This window comes from Cygnus atratus, chromosome Z (genome assembly GCF_013377495.2).
Source record: "Cygnus atratus isolate AKBS03 ecotype Queensland, Australia chromosome Z, CAtr_DNAZoo_HiC_assembly, whole genome shotgun sequence".
NCBI classification, from domain to species: Eukaryota; Metazoa; Chordata; class Aves; order Anseriformes; family Anatidae; genus Cygnus; species Cygnus atratus.
In genome coordinates this window covers 34,373,364-34,396,161 of record NC_066396.1, presented here as the reverse complement: position 1 = coordinate 34,396,161, position 22,798 = coordinate 34,373,364, and the positions used below count along the sequence as shown (strand labels likewise).

The 22,798-nt window shown below is 39.8% G+C and overlaps 1 protein-coding gene across 1 annotated transcript in view; it reads left to right on the top strand.

Annotated features, from left to right (window-relative positions):
• Positions 1-22,798, top strand: part of FREM1 (FRAS1 related extracellular matrix 1) — a 69,581-nt gene that overhangs the window by 25,603 nt on the left and 21,180 nt on the right. The window contains 17 exon segments of the mRNA XM_035569734.2: positions 461-805; positions 1,426-1,568; positions 2,107-2,303; positions 3,509-3,599; positions 4,896-5,063; positions 5,548-5,692; positions 5,695-5,755; positions 6,562-6,655; positions 7,842-8,094; positions 9,750-9,947; positions 11,197-11,382; positions 12,491-12,687; positions 13,567-13,789; positions 14,659-14,803; positions 17,531-17,672; positions 19,058-19,253; positions 20,011-20,275. Of these exon segments, the coding sequence (XP_035425627.1) occupies positions 461-805; positions 1,426-1,568; positions 2,107-2,303; positions 3,509-3,599; positions 4,896-5,063; positions 5,548-5,692; positions 5,695-5,755; positions 6,562-6,655; positions 7,842-8,094; positions 9,750-9,947; positions 11,197-11,382; positions 12,491-12,687; positions 13,567-13,789; positions 14,659-14,803; positions 17,531-17,672; positions 19,058-19,253; positions 20,011-20,275 (3,049 nt within the window).

The following is a 22,798-nucleotide window of genomic DNA, read 5'->3' as shown; positions in this document are numbered from 1 at the left end:
AGGTGCAAAATAGTCTCCTTATGGACAGTAACCTGAATATGCATAAAAAGACTAAGAATTTCAGATCTAAGAACTATATATGTTATTTTTATTTGCAATGAAACGCTGAGCTGTAATTACAAAGCATAGTCTCCTTGATTCATAAAATAAAAGCAAAATGTTCTGATAAGAAGGGATTGGTTGAAATTAAAATCCAAACTGTCACAGTTAAAAATCCCTGCTGCCTCCAATTATCTTAATGCAATGGACACTTGCAGGATTTTGCCTGATAGCACAGTTGTAAATTCTGCATTCTTAACTATTCCAGTAGGTGATTTTTTTATTTTTTTTTTATTTTTTAATAGAAAGTTTAGAAATGTATTCTCCTTGTCTTTACCGTTGTAACATTTATATTGGTGCAAGTATTCTCTTCTGGGCTGAATTACACATTTTTGATACATTTTCTTCCACTGCTTGACAGGAGGGAAAGGATTCATGTTCATGGTCTCTGACATTCAGGCTGGAGTTGTTTACTACCATCATGATGACAGTGATTCTACTAAGGATTTTGTGGTGTTTAGGATTTTTGATGGCTCCCACAGTATTCGCCATAAGTTTCCAATCAATATCCTTCCTAAAGATGACAGCCCTCCATTTCTGATCAGCAATGTGATAATTGAGGTTCATGAGGGACAGATGATCCTGATTCAGGTCTCCATGCTTCAAGCTTCTGACATGGATTCCAGTGATGACTACATAGTGTTCAACATTACCAAGCCACCACAGGCTGGAGAAATCATGAAGAAACCAGGGCCAGACTTAATAGGTAATGAAACACGTCCACAATAGCACAGTTTTCTTTTCCCTCTCCTTTTTAGACTGCTTTATGTGTAACAATTAGACTTACTTTGGCTCAGGAAAAATTGGGCTGTTATTATAGTGTAAATCCTAATCATTAATTAATGGTGGTCTCTGCTTGCACTTTTAAAGTGCAATTTTAAATATGAACACAATTTAGCCCTGAGTCTTCCATCTATTTCTCTACTCTATTTTTCTCCTCCAGAGGTGTTGGGCTAGTCAGGAGTAACTTTATCTGCAAGGATACCTGAAAAGTTCAGAGCTATTAGATGAACTGAACTCAGAAACCCCTGTGTTAGATGCAGAGGCTGACAGCCACGTGAATTCTGTTATCCTCTGCTTAAAGCTCCAGGTCCATTTTCTACATTGCTTCATTATTTAAATGATTGCTTAGTGACAAAGAAAAGAAGTTGATGATCTTCAGGAAACATGGAAGACAATCAGAGAACATCTTAAAGACCTTGCCCTACCTAGGGTGAGAAAGGGGTCATTACGCTTCACTAGTTACTTGAATAGCTAATGGATAGTATTTATGAATGATTAAAGTCTTACACTATTGAATAGAAGACATATTCTTTAATTCAACAGGATATCCTGTCAGCAGTTTTCTTCAGAGGGATCTGTTTAATGGAATAATTTATTATCATCATTTGGGAGGAGAAGTATTTGAAGACTCCCTTGAGTTCGTGCTGTGTGATAGCCATGACCCTCCCAATCTCTCGGAGCCACAGGTACGACACTGACACATCTTTGGCAGGGCCCTCCATTTCTCCTTCAAACAGCTGATGATTTTACAACTTCTGCAAGACATTCAAGTCAAATTGGGATAGGTCTTTTCTGTTTGCTGTCACCATAGTCATCACCACATATCCTTCAGGGCTAGTTTCTGTTCTTGCTTTTCATGGGGTAATTCTCTCTGTCTGAAAAATACCATCCATTCTCAGTGACCTTTTTCCCATATCATAAAATTAAATGCTGAAAATATTGGATTTGGGGATGGTACTAAAACAACAACAACAACAACAACAAACAGTACTCCTGAAATCAACAGAGAACAGACTATTCCACTCAGAGCTCAAACATACTGAATTTAACTTTGATTTTGATTTAAAGGGATGCTGCTGACATTTATGGGCTCTGCAATTAACTGTTACATATCTCATATTCCAGTGATCCAGTTATTTCTGTATATGCTTGTGTGCAAACAATTGCTTGGACAGTCTCTCATCAAGAGGAGTGGCTGCTGATTTTACCAACTTCTGATTCTAGGTGATGATGGTACAAATTATCCCTGTGGATGATCAGCTACCCAGAGAAGCCCCAGGAGTGACCCGTCACCTGGTTGTTAAGGAGACTGAGATTGCTCACCTCACTAAGAAACATCTTCACTTCATAGACGTGGAAGAGCAAGACAGGGAACTCACATACACCATAACCACTTCCCCATTTTTCTCTTGCATGCATGGGTAGGTGTGGACTCATACCTTCCAGGTGGGTCAGGGAAAAGCCTCATGGAATGAGAGCAAACTCAGTGGCAATAGCATGCTTGTATCTCAGGTTATTCATCTGTTTGCTTAAAGTAAAGGTGACAAGAGCTGGGTGCAGCTCTCCTGTTAATAAAAAAGTCAGAGCTAGAGCTGAAAGTAACAGAGTAATACACAGAATAATACAAGAAAGTTGCATAATTTAGCAAGAAAGTAGAAGAAATGCACCTGAAATCTTTTCTTTCCTTTGGTTGGGTTTTCACTTTACACTGGCCCTTGGGATACTGTATTACAAGTCACAGAAACTCTCCTAATGGATAGACTGATGCTGACCTGTGCTGTCCCAGCCTGAGAAGATGAGGTGCTACAGCTTTTTCTAGGCAATATATGGCGCTGTGAGCTCCTGGACCAGGAACCTATAGAGCAGAATTGCAGTCAAGACAGGCTGCAGGGGACAACAGGGACATGTGACAAGCAGGTGTAATAGCAATTTACATGTCTGATGCTGCTTCACTGTTTGGTAAATTCATGATAGCATTGGCAACAATCTACTAAACAGAAAATTTCAAACTCCAGACAAAATTTCAAACACCATATAGTTTAAGCTGAAAATCAACATTTTCAACTCTAACCTGAAAACACAGAAAATCAGTATGTAGCTGAGGGAGCAGGGTGTTTAGGCAGTTTCCCTGTTCAGCTGATGAGGTACATAATTATCCAGTTTGTTAGTTACTGCTGTTGTCTCCATTGGAAAGATGTCTGGCTGAAAACTAGTTGACTTTGGCAGTTTATAGGAAGAAATACCTTCATTTTTATATACAGATAGATGCAGTTGTGTAAGTAAAAAGAATATGATGGGCTAGCATTGCAGGTGGTGTAAATGGGCACAGTTGCACTGAAACTGGTATCTGCGATGTGCAGAGACACACTAGTAGAAAACCCAGAGCTTGCTTATGAGGTATGCAATGATTTTTTTGACCATCCCAAAAGATATTTCTTTTGGTCAGTCTTCTAGGATAAAATTTGAATTAATAATAGGGACAGAAGAAAGAAAAATGTTTTTCCTTTCAGTGCAGTTGGGAGTGCAAAGCTAATTTGAAAGACAAGACTTAGCTATGTGACTTTTTTTTTTTTAACCTGTTCTTTAATATTGCTAACCAGGATGTAACATGCATATTTTTGTACAGCTACTCAGATGCTGGGAAGCTGTTTATGGTGGACACCATCCCCAAACTGGTCAAGGATCCTACTGCTCTTGCACTGAGGTCATTTACTCAGGTTTGTTGTGTTAGCTGGTACTATAATCAGTACCAAGCACTTTTAAGAAGAGTCCTAAGCATATAGCTTATTCCTGACAGGAAAACAAGCAGTGAAAAGTGAGGTGCAGTTTTATCACATGAACACTGTTTTAGAAGAGCTAATTCAATTGCTTCCTAATTCAACTCAGTTTTTTAAAATTAATTTCCATCATGCTTCATTTCTGGAGTATGCAAACATAACTCTCCCTCTGAAATTGGACTCGGTGATCTTGGAGGTCTCTTACAACCTAGATGATTCTGTGATTCTGTGAAACCAACAAGGGCTGCAGTTGCTGACAGGTAGGCTGTATTTGGTTGCAGCATAATGCTGATATGAAGAAAAAGTGCACAAAATGTGGAAATGGGGCCCTGACATTTCCCTGTTTCTTCTCAGTGTCTCCACTGATAGCTGTGTACCAAGCTGGAACAGGCCTATGTACTCTTTTTCAGGATTTTGTTCTGTAGTTTGACAGAAGTCTTTGTTAAGAATATTATTAAAGCACCCTGTTTCGTACCCTGCTGTATGCTTAAGGCTGCACAATGGTGACCATTATAATAACACGATGAGAACCGTGAGCCTAGAGGTCCTTAATCCCAGGCCTAATATATGTGTTTGAATGAAAAATTTTGTTGATTGTTCTAGGCTCTTTCACCAGCCTGCACTTACCTGCAGAGGCAGGATGTGCAGTTTATTCATACGGGTGAGGGCAAATTCATCTGCTCTAGAAGATATTGTAATAAAAGTTATGTTTAGATTTTTTTTTTTAAAGTCACAGTGTGGAAAAGGCTCTGGGACCAGCATTTTTAAAGGGCTCATTTTCCATCAAGAAGGTAAAGCCATTGCCTCTGTAATCACTTACTTTATATGACGGTGTTATTTGCTACAAGAGTTTTTGAGTGTTTGAACCTGACAGAGCACTGGCACAGGTTGCCCGGAGAGGTTGTGGGGTCTCCTTCTCTGGAGATATTCAAAACCCTCCTGGATGCCATCCTGTGCAATGTGCTCTGGGTGATCCTGCTCGGCTTTGGGGTTGGACTAGATGATCTTCAGAGGTCCCTTCCAGCCTCAGCCATTCTGTGATTCTGTAAAGATACACTTAGTCACAGTATTGTCAGTAGCTAAAGACTGTGAGCACTGTTCCTGGAATTAATTTTCCAAGTTCAGATAACATCTAATGAGGGGATGAGGAGGGTCCCTGAAGTCTTGATACTCCCATACTATCTTTTACTACTCCCATATTATCTTCTTACATGCACCTCTCTTCACTTTTTGCAGCATGCTGTCAACTACATGAAAGTTGCTTACATGCCCCCACTTCAGGACATCGGTCCTGAACCTCAGCAAGTGCAGTTTGTTTTTTCTGTCAGCAATCAGCACGGTGGCACTTTATATGGGATCTGCTTCAATATTACAATTCTTCCTGTGGACAACCAAGCCCCAGAGGTAGGGTGATGGGGAGACGGAGGTGGAAGGACTTGGAAATGGGTAGTAAATTTGGGTAGAAAAAAGAAATATAGAGAGATGTCCTGATCTGCCTGTTTTGTATGTTTGTTTGTTTGTTTATTGTTTGATTGTTTGTTTTGTTATTTTATTTTATTTTATTTATTTTATTTATTATTTTTTTTATGGTGTATAAACTGAGGGCTGCAACCACAACTCCTAAATCCCTATTCTGCATTGTTGCCTATTTGTCTTTGAAGGTCAAGAACCTCCCTGAATGGGATCAGGGCTTGGCTTTACATATTAAGGCATACTGTTAGTAAATTCTTTAGGTTTTCTCGATGCATTAGAAAAGATTAAAGCCTTTGGTGTTTTGATTTTTAAGGTGTCACATGTCTTAATACTAGAGCAAATTGAAATTGCTCTGTTCAGTGTATGTTTGGACATGAAGTAGGAAATATCAGTTAAGCATTTCTCCTCCATATAGGTTTTTACAAGCCACTTGAGAGTGGAAGAGGGTGGCCTGAGCCCTATCACAGAGGGACACATTCTCATCTCTGATGTGGACACAAAACAGGAGCATCTCTTCCTCCTCCTGCAGCGACAGCCTCAGCACGGAGTGGTGGAGCTGGATAGGTTCCCATGAGCGAAGGTGACAGGTTTTCCTGTGGGCACCTGCATACCCTGGAAGTCAGGTTAGAAGAGTGGCTGCTTTCCTCTTGTGGTGGCTGACTGTCCCAGCTGGAAGAGTGAGACCCTTGCAGTGAAGAAGCGTGAGGCGCAGAGGCTACAGCAAGTTCTCACTGCAGCAGGCTCTGGCAATACTGCTCCAGGCCAAAACTGCCACCTGAGCCTCAGAGCACCACAAAGGTCACTGTGGAAACTAAGCAGAAGTGTGGCCAGTAAATGGAGCTAGAGACCATGTCTGATGTAAATAAATTTTCCTAGAAAGCATTGCCTCATGCAGGCGAGGAGGTAGCCATGCAGCCATGTAGTTCCTGCGAAGAATGCAATGGTTACCAGATTTTTTTTTTTTAATGAAGTTGGGTATTTATCAAACTTACAAGAAAGGTTGTATTGAAACTGATTAACCTGAAGATGCAAATTTTGCTGCTGTATCTGGGGTGAGAACAGCTGACTTTCTACATGTGTGCAGAATTAGAGATCCCTGACTTTGTTACCGTCTGTTAGTCAAAGAGGGCACCTACTGCAGAGAGAAAGCAAGTTTAATAGACAGCTCACAAGCAGCCAGAACACAAGTAGCAAAGATTCAGTGAAACTTTTTTCCTAGTTGATATCTGCCTTATCTGAGGGGTGTTCTTCACACAGGAGACCCCATAAGCCTTCTGAACATACTGGGATTTAGAACTGTAAGTCTTTGATAGGAACCCTTGCACAGGGATTGGCTTTCTATCTGGGGAGGGATACACACTGTCTGGCATGACCAAAAAACACAACTTCTTTTTCTGTGTGAAATTAGTGTGGCTCCTTTTTCTCACAGATATCGGCATGATGGCTCTGAGACACTTACTGATGAAATCCTCTTTGCAGCCACAGATGGCGTCCACTCTGTAGAGTTCATCCTGCAGGTCAAGGTCAGTGTGTTGCATACTTCTGAGAGCATTTGCCCATGCAGAAGACTGCAAAGCTTAACTTCTGAAAATCTTCATATTCCCTTGTGTTGTGGTTTAACCCAGTCAGCAGCTAAACACCACACAGCCGTTCGCTCACCCTTCCCCCTCCCTCTCTGGGATGGGGGAGAGAAACAGGAAAGTGAAGCCTGTGAGTTGAGATAAAGACAGTTTATTAAGACAGGAAAATAATAATAACAATAATAATAATAATAATAATAATAGTACTACTACTAATAATGTGTACGAAATAAGTGATGCACAATGCAATTGCTCACCACCCACTGACTGATGCCCAGCCTATCCCCGAGCAGCTGGACCCGCCACCCCGGCTAGCCACCCCTATATATTGTTCAGCATGACGTCAGATGGTATGGAATACCCCTTTGGCCAGTTTGGGTCAGCTGTCCTGGGTCTGTCCCCTCCCAGCTCCTGCTGCACCCCCAGCCTGCTCGCTAGCAGGACAGAGCAAGAAGCTGAAAAGTCCTTGGCTTGGTGTAAGCACTGCTCTGCAACAATTAAAACATCAGCATGTTATCAGCACTCTTCTCATTCTAATCCAAAATATAGCACCCTACCAGCTACTAGGAGGAAAATTAACTCTGTCTTAACTGAAACCAGGACACCTTGGAAACTGGGAGATAATGGACTTTTTAGGTTTCCTTTTTCACCCTAGCTTTTGCGTTAATTTGGCAAATATGAAAGCAAATTTTGCTGATACTGGTTGAAAGGTATTTGTGCTTGCTCTAGCTTGGGCTCTTCTGTCTGTAATTGTTCTCTCTGTAATTAAACATGGGGAGGTGAGTTTTTTTTCTCAAACTATAAATATGACTGTCAATGATGTGCAGTCAATCTAAAGCTATGCAGTTGACTCTTCTAAGCAAAGTTTTCATCCTTATCATTGAGCAAGTAAAGACAGAAGCAATATGTGTTCCATTTCCTCTACATAGTCTACTTAGTTTGGTTTACTTTCATCTCTGGATTTTAACAGTGAACCTAATTCAGCTGTGTTCAATCTTGTTCACAGAGAGCTCAATGTACTCTGACTGTGACACTGTGCTGATGGTTTGGTTTGGAAAGAAATGCATTTAAAACAACAGGCTTTCATTGAAATGAAGAATAAAAGATCTTAAATTCTCTTTCTGGTTAGGTGTTGCCTGTGAATGATGAGCCACCCGTTTTACAAACAGGCCTCATCCCTGTGGTACACTGCCCAGAGGGTGAAGAAGTGGTCCTCTCCTCCAAGTACATTTATGCCACAGACGCAGACAGTGATGACATGAAACTGATATTTATGCTGGTTCGCCAGCCCTACCATGGGGTGGTGAGGAAAGCTGGCATAGCTGTGGAGCATTTCTCCCAGGCTGATGTCATCTCTGGTTTAGTCACATATAAGCATGCTGGTAAGTGAGACTGGGAGGTGGTCAGATAGTTTTGGCAGAAAATCTTAACCTAAATCCATAAAATCTTCCCAGAAGCTCAGCAGGAGCTGCTGAGAAACCACATGTTATGACTGGTGAGAAAACTAAGCTGCCTTTGAAACAGGGCTGATGATGTACTACTATCAAATGTTTTAATGTGTTCTCCAAATCACTGTTGGAAATTAACATTATAGTAGAGCAACATAATCCTGGTGAATATCTTTCACGGCTGCAGATACAATATTGTTTTTAAAATTATTTTTAGCAATATTAATATTAAAATAGAAGCTAAATAGAATCTTTTTATTTATGACACTAAAATATTATTGACTTTTTTCCTAGTCATGTTTAGATAAAGTAATGTAATGCTGTAAATGACGATGCAGAGTTTTAATAGAGAACTGCTTACAACCTGAGGTACTAGCCACTTGCCTCTCCAATTTAGATAGGTACCCACTTTTGGAAAGTTTACAGTCTATCTGTACCACAAGGTAAAATATTTTCAGATTTTCTTCAAGAGAATGTAGTGAAAGATGTCATTCTGTGGTTTTATCCTTAAAATCCCCAAATACATTTTTTTAATTACTCATGGAAATCAACGGCTGGTTAGCTCCCTTTCCTACTTAATTTGGTCCTTTTATTAGCATGAAAGAGGTTTTCTGCATCTCTGATGACAGCTTTAAATTTTTTTTTCCAAAGGCTCCAGTTTTATGTGTAATTAGTCTGTAATTTTGTGCTAGCGTGGGGAATTTATGTGATATTTTCAGGCTTGGCGCTGTCTAAAATGAACAGCTGGCATTTAAGAAGAGAAGGAAGTACTTGGTTATGGCCACCCATAACAAACTTTTGTGTGCTATCCTAAAGATACTGTGAATGCGATTTTAATAGTAGTGTTTTGCAGGGGCAATAAAGGGCAGAAGCTGACTTTCAAGAGTGAAGTCACCTTTTTTTGCCATTCCCAATTTTCTACATGTTAGATGTGCTTCCAGTAGCTGTTGCAATGGAGGCAGGGAGTCACTGCCTTTCCTTCTCAGGCAGTGCATCAGCAGCAGCTTGCAGCAGCACTGGACGCAGGCTGCCAGGGCTGCTGAGAAAGGGACTGCACTCACCCTCAGATGCTTCTTGTGAGGGGTGGCAGTTGTGGCCTGTTGTGTGACATTCAACATCAGCCCACAGCTTGAAAAAAATCCTTTCTGCACAGAAGAACATTTTGAACATGCTTCAGTACAAGCAGAACAGAATCATGAGGACTATTAGCAATTTTATTACAATTGAATATTATATTATTGCAGGAATATTACAATTATAACACTAAATTATAATTATAATATTAAAATATTAAATTATAACATTAAAGCAGTAATATTAACTTAGTTGTACACTTGTCTACAGCTTTTTATTCTAGAAGAGAAGTAATCTGATTAAAATTATTTAAAAATACCAAACCAAACCTTGGACCAAACAGCCCAAAATAAGAATTCTAGTTATTTTACTGGCATTTTTTTGTTGTTCTTTTGGTCTGTCTTCATCTTTTGATTTCAAATACTGGAGTCTCTCCTTGCAGGATTCAAGCCTCTTTGTGAAGTTTTGGTTCCTTACAGTAAAACATTTCTTCTTACCTGCAATGTGTTTTCCAGGTGGGGAGATTGGCCTGACTCCTTCCTTTGAGATCTTAACCTTTATTGTTTCTGATGGTGAAGCTGGCCCAGATGTGAAAGACTGCTGTTATGATAGACCTCTTCCTCCCCCAGTTCCACTCCATGATCCATTCCCAGTATATGACCTTAACATCACTATACTCCCAGTGGACAACCAGCCACCATCCATTGCAACTGGTGAAAGCTTCCTCTCACTATAGCATATTATTATAATGTGGGCTATGCAGTAATGTAACAGCTAAAGACTCAGGCTTTTTTTTTTTTTTTTTTTTTTCTTTAAGAACCAGAAAGAGTCAGGTGAGATCAACGTGCAGAAGTTTTAGATTGAATTTGTTATTTTATTTTTTTTTCTTTTACTAGTACAGTGCAACGACCAAATGCAGTTGCAGGTGCAAGTATGAGTAATCACTTGTGGCTCTTCAGCTGCATATTTAAATCATGTGGCTAGAAATTAGGGTGCTCAGATCTACTCCTATCCATCTACACATGTATATTGTTGTACATGTAAACTATGTCTGGGTAAAACTGAGCAACATCTCATCCCAGAACTTAGGTCCAAACAATTGTCACGTTTATACAATGCAAAAACATATCCATAAGTATCTATATACCTTTGTGTGGTAAGTATGCAACAGAAATTTAGTTTATATGGGTATATAGGTATCAAGGAAGGGAATATTTTACTATCTATATTTAATTCTGTTAGTGAATAGAAACAAATCTAGTCCATATATGTAACTAATGAAATGAATAGATGAGAAGCCACTCTTTCTCTAGTACTTTTCAGGATCAAAAATTCTCAGCTGAAAAGGAAATAGCATTGATAACAAACATTTAATGCAACAACTAGCCACTATGTGAAATTTCCATTGAATAACAGGGCTTTGGATGAGGTTTGTAGTATATGTATTAAAGGTGTGCTTTCCGTATGCTTGTCTTTTTCTTTTTCAATGTCATTTGTTTGTAGGCATCATGTATATGTATGTATTCCAGAGAATATTTAAGCATATGTATGAGTAGTTTTGTAATTTACAGGCTATCACCCAAGCAATGTTCTGGAAATGAAGCATTGTCCCAGCAGGGAAATTAAGCAGTGATGCATGAAAAATTGTTCATTATGAGCAATTTGTAACAGCTATCATGTAATTAATGCTCTGACAAACAGAGGTAACAAGTGATTTTGAGCAGCACATAAACCATACTTAATAACTTACCAGTAAAATGATTTTGTGATACCCTTCCCCTCTACTTATGTGATGGGGAAAGTTGATGGTGTAAGCAAAAATCCCCAAAGCAAACCAATGCCCTCAGTAACTCTGAATTTATTGTCATTTCCTCCTTAGTTATTATTTCCATTCTTGTTAACAAAAACAATGGTAAGCTGAACTAAATAAGCAGTAATGGTTATCATATTGTTTGTGTGCAGGTGCAAGGTTTGTGGTGGAGGAGGGCTCCTCAGCAGCCCTTACCATTAACCATTTGTTTGCCACTGACCCTGACACCACTGCCGATGACTTAGAGTTTGTCTTGGTTTCTCCTCCCCAGTTTGGTTACATTGAAAATATACTGCCTTCTCCTGGGTTTGAGAAGAGCAACATTGGTATAAGCATAGGTAAGTCTACAAAACATGAAGTAAGAGAGCAGATGAAACACAGAGAGGACCATGTGGTGGGCTGTGGAGAGGTAGCTGCAGGTGTGTGCATTAGTATGGGCTTATTGGGGAAAGCAGTAGCTGGCAAATTAAGAGTGGTAGGACTGTGCAGGGGGAATTCAAAGAGAGACTGTAGCTATGCAAATGTGAACAACTGACACTTGGAGTGCACAAGCCATCTCTTGTGCTATGCATTCCAGCTGCAATCCAGCAGAGGTGGCAATAAGAAATATTAATCTGCTTTCTGTGCCTTCACTCTCCCAAGCAAGCTTCCCCCAGCCTCTCTTCACTTCTGTCAATAAAATGCTGTAGCAGAGGATATGAAAAATCTGGATCCTGTGTTATTCTCCAAGGCAAAGCTGCAAAAGTGATAGAGATGGTAGTTGACTTCAGTCTTTTCCCTTGTCTGCCTTCAAATACTGCAAGGCAGTTTCAACTTCTGCAGAATAAACTGTGCTGTGCATGCAGTGGTAATGCTTACTAGTGTCTTCAGCTGGACACCCAGCATTGCTGAGCCTTTTGGTCCCCAGTTTCTTGGTCTGCCAAGTCAAAAGCAATCAATGTAATTACTTAGGCCCCAGATGTTTTCTAGGTCTTGTTATCTGGGGCCATTCTGCAGTCTACACTGAGACGGACAGAGTGGCACAGTAGAGAAGGGCATACGTCCAGCAGACTCCTCTGGAAATGTGCACGGTGGCTTTCGCATCCCAGTGACTTTTTCCTGTGAATGATAAGTCACCAAAGCTGGCTTGTGAGTAGTGGAAGAGAAGGATTAACAGCTCCTCTTCTCTCATCAGTCCTCTCACTTGATCATTATGGGAACAGGGAAGTGCCTTCCCTCCCTGCCTTGAGGTCTGAAACTGGGATTTGCACAGTATTAGAGGGGAGGGCCTTTCTGTGTCTTTTCCCTCAGTACCCAGTAAGGCAGCCAAGAAAATGTCTGAGAACTTACAAAATCCAAGTGATTTGGTCTTTGAAGAAGAACATAGTTTCAGATTTGTTTATGGTATGTCAGACCAGTGGACAGAAGACAGATTGCACTAACTCATCATCTCTTTAACATTTCTAGCTTCATTTCAGCTGAAGCACCTGAAAGCTCTGAACATAAACTATGTACAAGCCAGGCACATGCAAATGGAGCCAACGACAGACTGCTTTGTACTTTATGTCACCGATGGGCTGCATCGCTCAGCAGAGACCCCATTTTTTGTGTTGATTAGCCCAACCAATGATGAAGTCCCAGAATTCATAGCAAGAAACATCACTGTAAGGAAAGAAGCAAAATGCCTGCCATAGAACTACTTTTTAAAGAAAACACCCTTTAATATAAATCAGAACATTGTTCTGACATATATTCCTCTGCATCTTTCCCTTCTCTTGTGCAATTCAGCCTAGTTCAAGAAACACCTTAGTTAAATCCCATGTAAACCTGTAAGACACAGCTTCAATGAGCCTGGAGCTGTGCACAGCTCTGTTTGGTAACTTGAAGTAAAGTAAATGAGGTCTCAAAGAAATAAGTCATTCAGACAGCAGAAGGATCTTTATGCTTCTTCTGGTTACACATGAGTGTTTCAGAATTTTTTGCAGAGTAGTGTTTGTTCCTGGCAGAGCCTCTCCCTTCTCTGGAGACTCTATTTTTAATATAAATAATACATCTGTGACAACCATGCCAGGGAAGCATGAGTTTATCTTACTGTAAAGAAAAAAGTGTATGCATGTTTATAGATTTATACATATACATGCATAGACATATGTATAAATGTGTATTCATATACACACTTTTATATTGTATGTATTCTTATATCATAAACATACGCATATGTATATCATATATACATACACATTTATGTGTTTTACGGCTTTCTCCTCTCTGCATTCACTAATGCTTAACGTGATCTTTACTTACCTAAAAGCTTTTCTATTAATAGGGGCAGATATGAATTCCTTATCTCACCTTTTCATCACTGTAACCACTTACTACTCTATGCCTCTTAAACTTGGTTGAAATCAGTAGCTTTGCTCAAGAACTACTGGGAAAGGAGTCGAGGAAACAAAGACTCCTAGATTAAAAAGGCCTACTTAGAAAAGCGTGCTACAGCTTCTTTTTATATAAAAGAATTTGACATTTTTTTCTTTTATTGTCAGGTTCAAGAGGGTGAGATGAAAGAGCTGGATCTCTCTGTTATCAATGCAGTTGATCTGGATGTGCCTCAAGACCACTTGGTATTTGGGGTTGTGCAGAAGCCCTTGCATGGTTTCCTCATTAATGGAGTTCATGGCCATGATACTCTACATTACAAACAGTTAATTCACAACCACAGCCATGGGTTGCTTGTTCATGACTTTTCTATGGACCTACTGAAGAATGGTAGGTGCAAAGTTCTTCTGACATTGGTCTTTCATTCCTTTAATAATTCATAGCAGACAAAGTGGCACTGTAAGAAACCTTCATCACTTATTTATTCATTTGCCTTAGCTGCACTTTCAAGATAATTCTTAAGAATAGAAATCAAACTATTTAATACTAATGTTATCTAATGAGTTGAGGAACTGTCAGTAAACTCACCCTGAGAGGCCTACGTGTCAGAAGGGGTAGTAATATGACTAGAGAGGCCATCTGCCCTGAAAAAAATAAAGGGAGTATTGAAACACATCAATAAACACATTTCAAAATGTTTGACAGCATCTAGAAGAGAGAGAGACTAATTTAAAAATTTGCTGTCTGATTATGAGAAGTCATATTTAGTCATATATATTTATTATGGGGTTCAACATAGCCATAAATGATAAGGGTGTGAAATCAGGCTCTATAGCTTACCAGTATCTGTTATCAGCCATCTCCAGCACAGATCTTCTGATTGCCCATGGCCATAGCCATAACCACAAGTCCAGCTTTTCTCTCCGAGACTTTAAAGCTCCCTGAGGATTATTTGAGGTACAGAGAGTATTATCAATGGTCTCACCCTTTATGTGGTCCCTGTTAAAATGAATCAGAAGGGGGAGAGAAGAAGAAATAAATCTTCTTCCAGACTGACAGAGACCTGTTTGTGAAGCAGGTAGCTCCTTCAGGCTGGTCAGGCTGGTCAGTCTTTGAGTCACTACTACATTGTTAAATTAATGAATGGCAGCAGCTCACCAAGGTCACTTTGGATTTATTTGTTCTTTTCCTTTCTCTCTTACTCTCTGTCTCCTCCCCTCCACCCCCCCCCCCCGCCCGCTTTTTTCCCCCCTCTGTAGGAATGAAGCTGATGTACATGCATGACAATTCTGAAAACCTCACTGACAGCTTTAAAATCCAACTCTCAGATGGGAAGCATAAAGTCCTCAAAACCATTTCAGTGAAGGTCATCCCAGTTAATGATGAGAAACCAGTGCTGAGCAAGTAAGCCACGTGTTCCTGTCTCTGGCACAGGGCTGAGATCAGACAAAATGATCCAAAAGTGATCAAAAGAGCTAATCTGTGACCGATAAGGAGAAGATTCCATAATTAGTCAGAGATTAATGTCAACACAGATGTTTCCATGTGGGTCACTATCAGAATGTTTAATAAAAGCATTTTTAGTGAAAGATATGTTGAATGTTGCTCAATATTAAAAATACATAAAACAGGGTTGTTAGTTGCGTATAGGGAGAATACTGGAAAAGAAAGAGGGAGAACATGCTTGTTTTGTTTTTCACAACCTACTTCAAGATGTTTGCCAGGGAACCCTGATACTTACACATCTTTGCTGGCCACTGTCCACCATGGTATCCACCCCAGATGCTTTGTTTTACCCTTCCCTGGTGCAGCTGCCTGTCAAACACCCTTCTGAAATCAGCTCTTTCACGAGGGTCCACAAGGTTGACACCTCCTTGACTCACCGGGGATAGTCTTTCAGTTTGACGATTCTCTTCTTTTCAATTAAAAATACTCTATTGCTCAGCCCTAATTCAACTTTTTATGAGGTATACACTAATCTCCTTTACTTTCCAAAACTAGAATTCATAAATGAATTAGGTCAGAAATTGCCTGGCAGACCATTTTCAGATAGGCAGCTGACTGTGACTGAGCTGAACCTCCTGGACATTTTAGCAGGGAACTTGTCGCTTGGGATCCACATTTTTCAGCTGATGACCTGCCCCAGAGTATTGTCATGGCCTGCATCCTCCTGGCTGTCTTCCATCCCCAGGCAGACAGATGGGGAGCTAGAGGCCTGAAGGCTTTGGGGATGTGGCTCCAAACCTCCAAAGTCTGTGTTTCAGAAATGACTTGCAGCCTGTCAAGCAGGCTGCCCTTAAAGCAGGAATTTCTGATCCCTCAGGATATTTAGCTACAGAACAGTATGGATTTGGCCTGTCTTCAAACCAGACCTATATTTCCCATTGCAGAGAGTTTTGAATTGTTTTGTTTACCATGTAGAGCCTCCTGCAATAACAAATGTTAGTTTTCTAGTGAGGATTATCAAGGGCTGCCTAACACTAACAAGGGACAAAGTCCATTTCAAGTTAGAATAAAGGATATAGTTCATATATTTACATCAGGTACTGATAATCACAGATTAAATGCCACGGCCTTTTTGTCCTTTGCTTATTGAATGTTAGGATGTCTAGTTGGAATTAGATGATCTTTAAGGTCCCTTCCAATGAAGACGTTCTATGATTCTATGTCATTTTCCATCTTTTCTCTCTGAAGGAAGGTGATGGAGAGCACTTTCGCCCAGCTGGATCCAGAAAAGGTTGCTTCTTTTGCTGGCAGTGCTACATCTTGCTATTTGCCATTCCTGTAGCGAACAGTAGCATATACTGAGCCATTTCCTTGCAAAACAGCTCTATCATTCTATGAACTTAATGCTTCTTACCTGTTACTCTTCCACTGAGATGCAGTTTGCTGCCAGCAGTTAAGCAGTAGTGCTCTAACATGTCCAATTAGGCACAAAGTGGTTTAGCCACCATATGCAGCTGCCACGTCTTTGCTGTGGGGTATGATCTCCCTTATGCCACTGAGGTGTTTTACAAGTGAACATATGACAATACCTGTAAGCTTTTTCTCACCTTTTGATCTAAGAGCATCTTTTCACCCCAAGGAGTTTCAGTTCTCATCTCCATTAGCTATGGTCAACAGATTGAAGAACGGCTGGCAAACAGTGGCTCTTATCTGCAGTGTTTGCCAAAAACTCAATCTGTCGCTACTCAGATTGCATCCTGTAGCAAGGAGTGCCCTTGGGGAATATAGGCCCCCCTCACATTTCCCTTGAAAGCTTCTTTTCAGGATCAGATACATGGGTGCTATAAAGACTTAACCAACTAACTGCTATACAGATAAATGTGTTGGGATTAGAAAGTATTTGGGGAGCATACCTAAATGTGTTTATCTTCACACACTTTTTGTTTGAATTTTCTTTTCCCAGCTCATACAGTCTTTAGGTCAAACACCTGGTCTTTATGTTTGGATAGCCCCAGCATGATTAGTGTTATTAGTGAATTATCAAGGTTGCTTGACCTATCATTAACATGGCTTGACATGCCTTGCTATATGATGCCATTTTGTTTGCTTTTCATTTTGCCAAGCATGCAATCATACCCATATCAGTTTGAATAAGGAAACTTTAGGAAAAAAGCTCCTGTGGCTAATGACTCTCAAGGAACAGGTGGCTTTAACCTATTTACTTGCTTCAAACACCCAGAAAGAAATCTGCAACGGGGAGCTCCGAGACTAAGACACTTAGTTCTTTGTAGGTGGGTGTCTCTTAAAGATAAAGATAAGCAGCGATAGCTAGTTAACTGAAAAAGAGTCTTTTCTCTAATGAACAATAGAGCCGATATTGTTATCGTCTGTAGTGGCAGGAACATGTAACACAGCTTATTTGTTTATGTTGTACTCTTCTGGGGGAAAAAGACAGACTTTGTAAATCTGAAGTTGTTGTATAGAGCTGCTTTGTTGTTTTTCACCACTGTTAGAAGAATTTGGTCTACCCTTCTCCTGTTTTAAGCTGAAATAGGCACCTCGTTCCACTCTGCAGCTCTTATTTCTGTCAGCATCTGAGTAATCCATATTCCTGGAAGGGAATTTATGTATTGCAAACGTTAGTTTTCTTGCATTAAATAAATGCATAACCTTTAATTTTTGCAGGAAGGATGATATAGAGGTGAACATGGGCGAAACTCGAATAATTTCTAGTGCTGTTCTGTCAGCTGAAGATAAAGATACCCCCAGGGACAGAATTTACTACTTATTTGAAAGACTTCCAGAAAATGGCCAGCTTCAGCTCAAGGTTAGGCTTTATACTTTGACAAGAAGCAGGTATGCAAACAACACTCTCTTCTTAGGATAGAATGAAGCTTCTTTTCCTTTTCTCCCAAATCTATTTCATGTTTTGAAGTACACTGATGTGGCTCGTTCAGTTGTGGAGAGAATTTGAACAAAACAATGCTGCTGTCCCAGAGGCTTTGACACTAAAAGCCATATCCTCAACAGGATGGGAGGGAAGGTGAAAAGCAGGGCAGATCGTCTGAGGTGACAATGGAGAGAAATGCTGGGACAATCAGTGCACAGTGGGGTGAAACTAAGTGAAAAAAGGAAGGAAAAAAGTTCTAGACCAACAAAGGTGACTAGTAAGCCATTACTTTAGTTACTTTGGGGTTTAGAAGGAATGGTGGGAGATGTTTCTGAAAGAGTAATTAATGAGTTAGAAGAAAAGTATGGGGAGAAGAAAGACAAAAAAAAAAGAAGAAGAAGAAGGAAAGGATATAGCAAGAGAGGAGTTAGAAAATAAGATTAGAAATGGAAGGAAAGATGATTATCTACTGACCAAAGGTAAGCTATTGGAACAAAAAGAGAGAAAAAAAATGCCTTGTTTTTTTTATTACATGCACATATAATAGAAAGAAAAAATCAATTTTCAAAAAGTATTTTATCGTGGCTCCCTGAAAGAATCTGGGACCATGTGAGACTTGTGAATTCAAGGGGATCTACACAATGGGACAAGAGAGAGCTACTGACTGGAGTCTGACAGTTTAGAGTATAGAGGGTACCAGAGTGTACTTGAGCCCTCTGTGCTTGATATCTTTTGCTCTGAAGCCAGTGCTACTATAACTACATGCTAAATCTCAAATACACAGACAGTCTAGCTTAGGCCACCATATCATCCTCTGAAAAGCAGGAAATTTTATTGGACACTGCATTGTTCCATCAGAGGGCTGGGACTTTCTAAGTTTCTGTGCTTCTCTAGCGTCCTCCATAGATTCATTTGTGTTATCCTTTCAGGTACAGTTTGGGACAGAACTATGAGCAGCTTTGTCAAATTAAGAAATAGAAAACACACGCTGGGTCAGGAACTCTTTAATTTTCATCTTATTGGTGTCTCACCGAGAAGTGTACAGAAATGTGTTTCCCAGAGTAAAAGTGCCTAAATTCCATTTACCTGCATTTATTTATGATAGCTCTATTTTCTCCAGCCTTACAGATGCTTGGGAAAAACTGCATCTATATACCACCCTTCAAAACATGCAAAACATATATGAAGAAAACGTTTAAGGCTTAGAAGGGAAGCCAGGTAGCTGCCACTATCAGTTCTCACAACCACAAATAAACAGAATTAACTGTGGAGGACACACAGGAGATTGCATCTGTTTACTGAAGGATGTTTCTTCTTTCTAGGTAGGCAAAGACTGGGTGACTCTCCAGACCAGAATGAAGTGTACTCAGGAAGAACTGGATATGAACCTTGTAAGATACGTCCATACAGGAACTATAGGGTCCAAGAACCAAGACTGGTTCACATTTTATCTGTGGGATGGGTACAACAGATCCCCAGCTATAGACTTCTACATAAATATCAAGGACATGGAAAAGGGTAAAGATCTGCCTGATGATGTTTTACAGTGCTTGTTTCTGAAACAAAGATGATCTGAGTGCACGTCCTGATACTTTCCTGAGCACTATGTAGGCCCTTGGCAAGTCTCCCTGCAGCCCCCAAAGTCTCTCTGCTCAAATTTCATGCTGATCAGAGCCCTGATGCTCCTGGTGCTGGAGAAGGGATCCTGAGATTTGAAAAGCCTCTGCCTAAGGCAGTGCACTCCACCTTGCCTCCAAGGAATCCTAGCTACTCTTCAAACATAATTGACAGTATCTTTCTTAAACTATCTTTATGTGAGTAAATCACAGCATAGAAAAAAAATGACAAGAATGTAATAAGAAAAGCAAAACGCTGCTCAAAGCCAGCCATTCCTCCCAGGTTTGTGCTGTTGTCTTACAGGCTCTCTTCCTTCATTGGATAGCTATTAAAGCCCTAAATTAAATCAGGCTATCCTAACACTGTGTTAGTTTAGGAATGGGTATTGGGACAAACGTCAAGAGAGGTTCTGCTGTTTCCACACTTGGTGGTTTTCAGTCCCTGATGGGATCAAGTTCTGAGAACCCTGGATATTGCTAGTACCATGGCTGACCCTACTTTTGAGCAGAAGGGTCCTGAAGTCCCTTCCCACATGAATTTCCCTGTAATCCTATAGTACTATGATTTTCCAGCTGTTGAGGGGTTTCATATAGCTGAATGATGCATAAGAGATCAATTTCAGTATGACTATTTTAGTGTTGTTTTGCCTATCCTGCAGGGGACATTGCTGTTTTCATAAAAACTCTCAAAGTACCTAAAGGGGATCGGGGTTACATTACAACTGACGTCCTGCTTGCGCTGGATGGTACTGACAAGCCAGAGGAGCTGCTGTATGTGATAACTTCCCCACCCGAGTATGGACAAATAGAGTATGTCAGCCACCCTGGAATCCCCATAACAAGCTTCAGTCAAATGGACGTAGCAAGACAAATAGTCTGCTATGTTCACAACACTAAGGCAGCTGTTCCAGAAGATACACTGAGGTAAGGCATGCAAAACCTCATCTGAACAATTTCCCCCTTGTATTTCTTGCATATCTGCTAAGAAAAGAAAAAAAATAAAAGAAAGAGGAAGCTCTGTTGGAATACTCAATATTTGTATAGCTAGTTGTGACTGCCTTAGTAATAACTGTATTTTCTAATTGATGCTTAAATAGTAGCCAGAGGCACATGCAATTAATGATACTGGCTTAAATATTATCATAGCACCCAAACATACACAGATGTTAAGATTTAAGTGGGGGAGGTGGACCAAGAGTATCCTCTGTGTAAATTTCCTTTGGTCTCTTGCTGTGGATGGATGTGATAAAACTGCTCCATCCAGCTATTAGCCAACTGCTTGCTTGTCCATTCGTATTTATTATGCCTGTTCTGTTGTAGGCTTTTTGAATGCATAAGTTGTTCTTCAACACACCGGAAACAAGACCACGTAATCAATTCTGACTAGCTTTGAATGGCTCATAAAATCATGTAGACAACTGGATTATTTTTTTTTTGAGCAAACCTGGCTACTTACAGGTGCAATTCAGCAGTCTAGTGATATTTAAATTTGTATCACGTTATTCTGAACCTTTCCCTTATACCAGCTTAGACTAGGCTCAATCCTAAAGTGAATATTTCCTTGTTTTATTAAATAAACTTCCCTTGTTTAGTGAATGGAATGATGCAATGAGTTATCCTCAGGTAAAAACAGGGGATATGTATTGTCTCGAGGGAAGTTTTGTAAAAGAGAGAAAATTCAGAAAGAAATAGTTCAGAAGTAAATAAAATGTTTCTAAGGAAAGAATGATAACTTCTTGTTAGCATTGGTATTTTTTTTTCTAAAAAGAGACTTTGACGTAAAAAGAAGTTCCTCTAAAATTCAAATTGTCCATGGGAAAAGTCAATTGTTTTTCATTTGTGACTATGAGAAATGGAGTGTTTCACTCCTAACGGTTGCAATTCAGAGGTATTCACACTCACAAGAATAGAATCCTTACTTAAACTGCATTTTCCATGATACATGATGAAGGTACAAGGACATGTTTCACCAACCATTTTAAGAGCTTTTTTGGAGGGAAGTCAAGGAAGTGGGGTGTGGAAACATCAAATAAACCTCCCTATGACACTGGGGCAACTCCAGTGACATTATCTATAGTTAAGCCAAATGTAATTTTGGGACATTCCTCAGCAGAAACAGGTAAAACTATCCCTTCCACTAAATTCAGTGTGAAAGAAATTCTGATCTTCAGATGCCTATAGTTATGAGATTTGTCTGATCCACTTGTCATAATAGGAAAAGTGAATGAATATTCTTTGGCTACATGGAAGCTTAGTGATACAGTTGTAAAACACTATGACCAAAACTAAAATTATCTCAGGCAAGAAAACCTGCAGTTGTGCCAACTCTAAGATAGGTAGTGGGATAGGTAGTGTATGAGCGGCATGCATCAGTATGACTTGTACCAGACTAATGACAGCAGATGAAATAATTCTAGGGCAACTGTGCATGTAGATAAGGTCAATGTCCTCTGTTTAGGTCAACAGCTTAAAAACAAATTAGAACGTCAGCTTTAATAAAAGTAAGTTTATGATGTTTTAATAAATATTGATATTTGATAAATATTTTAATCACAATAATTGATGTTCCTTGATGTTAGCTTTTGGCAAAGAATTTGGTTTTGTATAGGCATATAATTTTTGTGGCAGAATATTGTTATTATTTAAACAAGGAATGGTTATGTTAATTATATGGGTAGTTATGGAGGGTGGGTGGGTAGGGGTTTGGGAAATGAACAGATCAGATTTTTACCTTCCACTGAAATACTTTCTTTGGTCATAAATTTGCCTGTATTGTTTGGTGCTGCTGTCCTGGAAGAAAGATTTGGCAGTGCTTGTTTGGACAGATGACTTCAAGTGATTAGCAACCTGATATCAGATGCTGGCAGCAGGATGCTAAAAGAACATGCTAATGTCCTCCATTTTGACACGCTGGCTCAATTTTGTAATGAGCTGGCACTATTTATGATTCCATTTTTATCTTTTAAATGCCATGACAGATGGTAGGTCCTACAGCCAACTCTATTGCCATCGAACTGCAGAAAGCATGAAATGTTGGTAATGGTGAAATCAAACCATGCAACATGTCCTCCTAACTGTGCCTGGGAGTTGTCCCCTAAATTTCATCAGAGTGAGGAGAATATTGGCTGTTCTCCATTCCCCAGGGAAAGATGAAGCAGCCATAAACCAGAAATAAAAAACAAAGTCTCCCCAAGTATGGAAAAAAGAGGACTTCTTGGACACAGATAGCTTCATCACCTGTAAAATCAATTGGCATACAACATTTGCATTGTAATGTTCAATCTGATGTGTAATCAAGTGGTATGCTCCTGTCTGGTATTCTGTAGAAGATTCTGGATGAATCTTCACTTTCACAAACTGAATTATTCTCTTTAAGACTTTCACTTGCATATGGTTTGAGACATTATCCAAATGATTGTACAGCCATCTAAGAAACCAGACAAAACT